Source organism: Xiphias gladius, chromosome 4 (assembly GCF_016859285.1).
Source record: "Xiphias gladius isolate SHS-SW01 ecotype Sanya breed wild chromosome 4, ASM1685928v1, whole genome shotgun sequence".
Classification (NCBI taxonomy): domain Eukaryota; kingdom Metazoa; phylum Chordata; class Actinopteri; order Istiophoriformes; family Xiphiidae; genus Xiphias; species Xiphias gladius.
In genome coordinates, this window is record NC_053403.1 from 22,558,255 (window position 1) to 22,566,447 (window position 8,193).

General features: G+C 40.6%; 1 protein-coding gene across 5 annotated transcripts in view; it reads right to left on the reverse strand.

Moving 5' to 3' along the window:
- The window catches only part of mdn1 (midasin AAA ATPase 1), a 112,220-nt gene that overhangs the window by 15,770 nt on the left and 88,257 nt on the right, over nucleotides 1–8,193 (reverse strand). For 3 of the 5 annotated variants that reach the window (XM_040124777.1, XM_040124774.1, XM_040124776.1), the window contains exons 77-88: nucleotides 6,855–6,960; nucleotides 6,449–6,564; nucleotides 5,476–5,883; nucleotides 5,168–5,394; nucleotides 4,848–4,985; nucleotides 3,053–3,249; nucleotides 2,605–2,766; nucleotides 2,327–2,464; nucleotides 1,555–1,690; nucleotides 786–958; nucleotides 440–571; nucleotides 52–193 (exon numbers count right to left, since the gene is read on the reverse strand). In XM_040124777.1, the coding sequence (XP_039980711.1) occupies nucleotides 52–193; nucleotides 440–571; nucleotides 786–958; nucleotides 1,555–1,690; nucleotides 2,327–2,464; nucleotides 2,605–2,766; nucleotides 3,053–3,249; nucleotides 4,848–4,985; nucleotides 5,168–5,394; nucleotides 5,476–5,883; nucleotides 6,449–6,564; nucleotides 6,855–6,960 (2,075 nt within the window). The remainder of the gene's footprint in view (nucleotides 1–51; nucleotides 194–439; nucleotides 572–785; nucleotides 959–1,554; nucleotides 1,691–2,326; nucleotides 2,465–2,604; nucleotides 2,767–3,052; nucleotides 3,250–4,847; nucleotides 4,986–5,167; nucleotides 5,395–5,475; nucleotides 5,884–6,448; nucleotides 6,565–6,854; nucleotides 6,961–8,193) is intronic. The other 2 variants (XM_040124778.1, XM_040124775.1) reach the window with 1 other exon arrangement.

Below are 8,193 nucleotides of genomic sequence, written 5' to 3' on the forward strand. Positions count from 1 at the left end.
CTGTACATTAGTTTATTTGGTGGCAGCCCTAAGTTCAGTAGCAGATCTCACTGTCACACTCGCCCTCTCCATCGTCTCCAGCTTCATCATCCTGGTCCAGATTGAGATCTTTGGGCAGATCCATGACCTCAGGCTCAGGTCTCTTGCCCTGCTGACTGTGGTAGGGATCCACTTCATTCTCATCAAACTCCCTCTGAGAAACAGCAAGAGAACAGATCAGACACACCAAAGCCGTCAAAATAAGAGAAGATCTGTGAAATGTTGGAAATACCTGATACTAGCCCTGGTCAAAATTTTAAAGAACAAAAGTTAAAAAAAATAAAATAAAAGGGAATGGTTAATCTCTGCTGCACTTCAGCAATTGTGTGCATTTACCAGTGTCTGGATGGTGTGCAGGGAAAAGTATATGTGGACTTCTTCAGTTCATAATGAAAATTACCTCATCTCCTTTTTCATTTATCTCCTCTTTCTCCTCCTCATCCATCTGTTCTTCTTTGTCCTGGTTTTTCTTGTCTTTGTTGGGGTCTGCAGCATCCAAGTTGTCATCTTTGGCAACCAGCTCTGATTCATCCTAACAGAATCCACAGTATTGACAGGAAATTAGGGCACACTAACAAAAGTGACATGTAACTGGTTTAAATAATGATCTACTTAAAGACAGCCAATAAAAATATCTGATTGGAAGATTAACAATATATGTAAACTGTTACATATTTCTTTTTCAAAATGTGTATGTTTTTCAAGGATTTTCTTCATAACCTTCTTGGTAATTTTGTGTCCAGTACCTGGTCCATGCCCTGGCCAGACTGTTCCTCGTTGTCACTTCCTTCCTCATCCGGATCATCCTCATCATCCCCCCACATTCTCTCATCCAGAGTATTCGTCTGGCCTTCACCCACATTGCCCATCTTTTTGTCCAGCTCCTCCTCATCCTGTTTATCTGATTCACGATCGTCATCTTTAAATGATTAAGGAAAGAAGGATCTTATAAGCGGTGATTCTGAGATTTCTAGTGAAATTCACGTTATTTTAGGTTTTTCTTGTCTCTAATGTTCTTATCAAAGGCCACCTGCACTTAATGATTAGGGGTTTCATTCCTGGTGATCTCCCGTCTACCCTTAAAGTGGGAATGTGTTACATTATGTAGATGGACATCTGCTGCTTGTGATCACTTTGTGCCTACATTTGAGTAAATATCTGACCAGTTCTACAGTAGAACATACTGTACAGTATGAAAGACTGACATACATGTAAAAAAAAACAAAAACAAAAAAAACAAACGTTCTCCCCCTTTCTGTCTGCTACTACAACATTAGGTAAGTTAGCTGTGAGCTAGTTACCGCATTATGTTTGTCAAAGATGGTCTTTCAGGTCACATGACCTCATTGAAAATGTGAATGTGTGTTCCCAGCTTTAAGGATGTATAGTAGCCTGTGTTAACCTGATTACAACTGTGACTTTTTACTTGTATTTACTGTAGCTAGCAATAGGAACCGAAAGCCAAGAGACAAAACCAGAAATGGAACAACACAAAAAATGAGTGGGCCGCATCACCTGGTTCATTCTCATCCCCGTCATGCATCTGGCCTTCAAAGTCCTCTGACATTTCAATTGCGTTGTCTTCTGCCTTGATATTCCCTTTATCCTGTTGTTCTTCCTTTTCCTGGCCTTCCTGAAAGGTGTCCTCCACCTGGAAGATGATGTCAGAAATACTTTCATGAGAAATGTTGGTCAAATGATCCTACTTATAGATTACACAGTTAGAGGTGATCACTGGCTAAAAGACTCATTCAAGGTCTCATCAATACTGTGCCATGTAATAGTCACTACATGTCTTAGTTAGACAAGCCATATTGTGGAGTTGGCACAATATGCTTTTGCCTTATCATATGTAGCCTACTTTAAATTAGGCTACACAGAAAAACCATCAACTAGCATGTCTGTTTTTAAAGAAAAATGAATTTTACACATCGGAAATTGTTTGGATTTTTTGCCTGTATGTCCACAGGTTGATGGGACAATCTGAGCATTAGTACCATCACAAAATATTTTGACAGTGTAGGACAAAAGATTTTTGTTTTGTTTTTCTCTTTGGATAATAAATTTTGAGATTTTGCCACCTGTAATCTCGTCAGGCTTACTATTGCCACTTAGTAGGTTTTCCCAGACCTTTAAACCACATCTCACAGCATTAAGCATCCAGGGAAGTTCAAAACTCACTGTTTAGAATGACCTCAGCTATGAAGACCATCAGATGCAGTTGAAAGCTCAGGAAAAAAAGTTAGTAAGTGAACCTTGAGTTAAAAATATAATATCATTTTGTCACCTGATCTTCATTCTCAATCTTGTCACTGACGTCTTTGGTGCCCTCGCCCTCTCCTATACCACCACCCTCATAGTTGTGAAACTCTGTGGCACATTCTCCATCGCCACCGTCCATCAGCTCCTGAGGAAGGCAGAAACCCTGAGGAAGGAAGACAGAACAAATTTTTTGGTCACTCTTTTAGGCTTAATAACTGCTTATCTTAATAACTTAATTATACCAGTATCATTTTCTTAGAACTAATTTACAGTGAGACTGAGAAACATTTGATGTGTTTGCACCTTCTGCGCAAGCTCGGTGAAGATGCTGGCCAGTACAGACAGCAGTTTGCCTGTGCTCCTGTGTGCTCCCAGTGACACAGCCAGATAGTAACGCACCAAGTCAGAGTAAATCCAAAGCAGAGGCTCCAAACGCACCAACATCCTGCACGCCCTGTTCACCTCCTGAAAACATACACGGCCAAAAGAGACACATTAAAGCCCCAGAACATGGACAGATACTGATGTGTATTTGGAAGGCATTAGGAGAGGATCAGGAGGTCAAAACCTTCTCGTCACACGTAAAAAAACATTAAAAACATTAGTTGTACTGTACACTATACTGTATGCTAAATGGCAAAACAATCTTTAGTAACTGAGTGTCAACTGTCAATAGCATCAATCTCTAACAGACATATTATGGTCATTTTATGAGTATTTTGGATGTTATATGTGCAGCTGTTCTTTATACCTGGAGCTGTTGTGGTTGACAAGCGTCTCTGTGTGTCCTCAGGCTGCTCAGCAGGCTCTCCAGGCTGGCACTAACATCTCCTACACACAGAGCCTCCACCTCGGCTTCCAGCTCCTCCTCCAGGAGATGAGCAAGGTGACCAGGCTTCAGCAGGTCCTCTACAGGGTCTTCATCCTCCTCCTCCTCTTCAGCACCCTCTGAAACATTAAATTTGTGTAATCATTGTGTTATGAAAACCATCCATTATTGCATCAATATGGTAAGAAAATTTTAGAGAGACAAAAACTGAACTCTTTGGGCAGAACTCCAAACACTATGTGTGGCGAACACCAGGCACTGCTTATCACCTAGCTAACACCATCCTTACAGTGAAGCATGGTGGCAGCATCATGTTATGGGGTTGCTTCTCAGCAACAGGGACAGGGAACTGATCAGAATTGAGGGAAGGATGAATGCAGCCAAATACAGAGAGGTCCTTGAAAAATCCTGCTCCAGAGTGCACACGACCTGAGACTGGGTCGACAGTTCATCTTTCAGCACGGCAATAACCTGAAGCTCAGAGCAAGACAATTCTGGTGTGGCTTCTGGACAAATCTCTGACTGTCGTTGAGTGGCCTAGCCAAACGTTTCCCTTCCCATCCAATCTGATAGAGCTTAAAAGGACTTGCCAGGAAGAATGGGATAAACTGCCCAAATCCAGATGTGCAAAGCTTGTGGAGACCAACCGAAGGAACACTTGAAGCTGTAATTGCTTTAGGCTCTGAACACATTTGTAAGTGAGAGATTTCAGTTGATTTTTAATCCCCTTTATACCCTTGCCTTGATCTCTGCCTCACCATAATTTTAGCATGGAGGTCTACAGAGAGTTTACAGGACTTGATTTTTGTCCCAACAACAGTGTAAATTGTCGGACCTTATATACACAGCGGTATGCTTTTGAAATCTATGTCCAATCAGTTTAATTTGCCACAGGGAGTCTCCGATATAGTTCTACACAGATCTCAAGGAAAATTAAAACAAACAGGTTGCACCTGACCACAATTTGGATGGCCACAGCAAAGGGTCTGAATACTTTTGTAAATCAGAGATTTATGTTTAAATAATACATTTGCAAAAATTTTCCAATAACCTGTTTTCACTTTTTCATTATTGGTTATTGAATGTAGATTGAAGGGCAAAAATAACAATTTTATCAATTTAAAATTAAATGTACAAAACAGTAAAGTGTGCAAAAAGTGAAGCGGTCTGAATACTTTCTGAATAGTCAGTCAGTGTGCAGAATGTCATCTCAGAACACACTACTTATAAGACCGTGTCTACAATGGGCTATAACAGTGAAAGTCGAGAAGGTAGAGAAGCACTGGTCCATTAAGAACCGGGAAAAAGTTGGTACCCAGGATCTATTTGCCTCATGCTGAAAGTTTGTGTTTTTACTGCTATGGTTTCGTCACACTTAGATTAATACTTCCAACATGATAATGCAGTTCGCCACAAGACATGTATTATCACCGAATCTATCCAGCATCTTAAAGATGAATTCATACAGCTCTGGAGCTCAAAAGGAGGGAAAGAAGACACAGTATGCTACTAGATTAATGTACTGTCGCTACAGTAATGGAGTAACAGAGTATATTGTGTGCAGTGGAGAGATTCTATTTTGTGTAATCTTGGTCAGCTGCAAACACAGTAGTTTTTCACATTTTAATGAACATTTCAATGTGATTTTGACTTTGCCTCATTTTCCATCCACTAGACCTGCAGACAGCACAGTTTCTCCCCACTGCATCATCCTCACCTCTCTTGACAGCTCCATGATGCTCTTTTTGATGCTGTGTCTCCCTTCTCTTCACAAGTGTCTGGACAGCACACAGCACTGTGCTGATGTTTGTCTCCAGCTCAGCAGAGAACTCAGTACAGAAGGCAGACGGATGATCTGTTCAACAAGGAGGGGGTAAATAATGAGACAAACATGGTACTTCTTAAAACTTTATATTGCATAAAAGTCAAAGTGTTAATTGTGATCATTAGCAGCTTATCTGCGCGTCTGTCAGCAGGATGTTTGTCAGTAACATCTGAAGGAATGATAGTATTAGGATGACTGGTCAGTACATTCACCTATGTTTTGGTGTCCCATGGAGAGCAGCTGGGTCTTCCAGGTGGTGAACTCAGTGATGTTAGCCTCTAACTGTCCTCTGACATACTGCAGGCTCTGTGTGATGGCCGGCTGGCTGTCTGCACTCCCAACACACCTGGCCGGGATGAAGAGCCGCTCCACACTGGACATCTGAGCCCCTACAGCCTCCAGCTGGTCGAAGCCTGAACAGCACGTTACAAAATGGTCCCTGTGGAAAATAACATTGTTGTCAGGACTGTTGAAACTGTACATCAGATTTCAAATAAACTTTTGAGTGATTGTGTTTTACCATGTGTAGAGTACTCTCTCAGAGGTCTGATGGGCCACAGTGTCCAGCTCCACCTTCAGGCTCTCAGTCTGCTTCAACAATGCGGTCACACACTGGTGTAGCTGGCACCAGGCGGTGTCTCCCCTTCTCATCAGACAGCCGGGGGGTTGGCGCTGTGCTGCCAGCGGGGACGGGCACCTCAGGGTGTACTGCCTGCAGCTGCTTGTCTCCTCTTTCTGCTGGAGGTCCTCAGGGCAGCACTGCAGCAGCCAAGCCAGCTGCTGCAGGAGGATGGTGCACTGGGCAGCCAGCACCTGGCCCCTGCTGATCCAGCCATGGAGAGAGGCCTGGGGCGGGAGGGTACAGCCTGGGTCCTTACTGTGGCTCTGGAGGTTGGCCTTGATGACCCGAATGCTGTTTGTTAGCCTCCTAGAGGTGTTGGGACATAAAAAGACAATAGGTCATATTTCAGTTATGAACAACACAGAAAGTCCAATTTAATCTACCCATCCAGTAAAATATAAAGATCCATTTTCTTGTAGTGGAACCTGTGTATAAATTTGTCTTATTGCGGGAAACTTCCTCCAAACTTTACTTTACTGCAATTTAATATTTGTCCTGGATATTGCCAATTACGGGTTTTACCAAATTACAAAAGTTTACGTAGAATCTCTGGAAAAAAAAATGAAGTGACTCAATGTTCATTTTAATGCTAAGATGAAAAAATAAATGTTTTAATGGTGACCTCTTGTGTTGGATTATGTTTGATTATCTTTCTCTAACTCCTAATAAATCTTTTCTGATCTTTACTTGACCTAATCACATTTTACATGAAGGTCAAGGAAAGTGATTTGGAAAAAAAAGAGGCACTATAAGCTTTTGGACTTTTCGGACGAGTTCCTGTGTCCGCTGGGGCACCAATATTATATTAATAGTAATTTTAAGTGTCTTTTTTTAAGTTGTCTTTTTACGGGTCCTGTGGCAGCAGACTGACCTGAGATGGACCCACTGCTCGGTGAGTTTGGCCAGCCGTCGCCTCTGTCTGAGGAGCAACTTGAACATGTGAGATGAGAAACCTCTACAACGCTCTACGTTTCCCAGACCCAGCTCCTACAACCAAAAAATAACACACACACACACACACACACACACACACACACACACACACACACACACACACACACACACACACACACACACTTCAGACTACAGGGCCAAAATACACAAACAGCACTCTGAGAAACAGCAGATGTTAAAATTAGTGCTTCATCTATAATCCCTGGCTTTCGGTGACAGTAACTTTTAGACAAAAAGTAAAATTAGTAGTAAATGCTACAAGATGTTAAATTGTGGACCACCAGACAAATGTATCACCAGACAAGCACTATGTTGTGTCTCACCTTTGCAGGGTGCTGGAGAGCAGTCTGTAGGGCCATTTTCCTGGCCCATGAACGGTAGAAGTACTTCTGACATCCATCCCATGCTGTCAGCAGCTCTGTAAACAACCTGCAACATCAAAAATGTAGGGAAAATTGCTTAGAGAGAGTACACAGTACTTATTCTTGAGTTTTCCACTACTTAGAATTTACATAGCATTAAAGCTTGTCTCTCAGTAAAATTAGTAATAAAATAAATTTAGTGAAGTCTCCCTTGAAAACTTAAAGTGAGACTATGTAAGTTTTGCTGAATACCAGCCACTATAGCCGTATTATGGGATAGTGGTAAATGCTGAATTGTACTTTAACATTAGCTCAAAGAGAATCAAAACTGACTCACTAAGGTCATTTACACAACAATAATTATCTGACGTTTCTTATAATTAACTAACTAACATTAGCCACCATTATGGTCATAGCAGACCAAAACCTTCGAGCACTGGCCTAATTCAGCCCTCTAATAAAAAGATTTGCCCCCACAATGACAGCTGAACATTTCTCTTTCATAATTTGCACCAAAACCTTCGCATAATTTTCCACAAATTTACTCTGGGTAACAATGTATATAACAGTGTGCTGATTTAAAAAAACACTTTTCTAAGGCAACCATGTACAGTAGTATTTTTGTTTAACAATAAATTAAACAGGACAATCTGTACTATCAATTACATTTTAACTCTCGTAGTGCAACAAAACATACATTTACGTAAATAAGTAATGTTTGGCCAAATGTGTTTTACAGTAAAACATGCTGCTCGTAGCACTCACTAACTAATAGGAAAAATGGCATCTACTCTCAAATACAACCCAAAAACTAATTTAATAAATCAATTTTATTCTTGAAAGAAATTGTAAAAAAAACTTTGGTAAAAAAAATTTTGACAAAAAAAAAAAAGTGAAGCGGTCTGAATACTTTCATCCAATTTAAGTTTAAATTAACATTAGCTTACATTAGTCTCCTGGTCATACCAGACCAAATAAGTTTGTATTGACAAAACCAATAAGTGTATTAAATATAGCAAGAATGCGCATTGCCAAAGATTTTATCTTTTTATTTTGCAGTTCTGGGATAATGATAAATGCTTAGGCATAGCATAATAGTTTCACAATTAGAGTAGTAAAGTCGGCAAACTGACTCAGTGAGTAAGTTACTGACTCAGTGAGTAAGTTAAGACTGCTAACATTAGCTAACGTTAGACACTATAACCTACTGGTAATACCCGACCAAGTAAAATTATAGCTACAAAACCTGAGTGTATAAAAATTAAACAGGAATATGTTTTTATTGCTAATGAAATTAGCC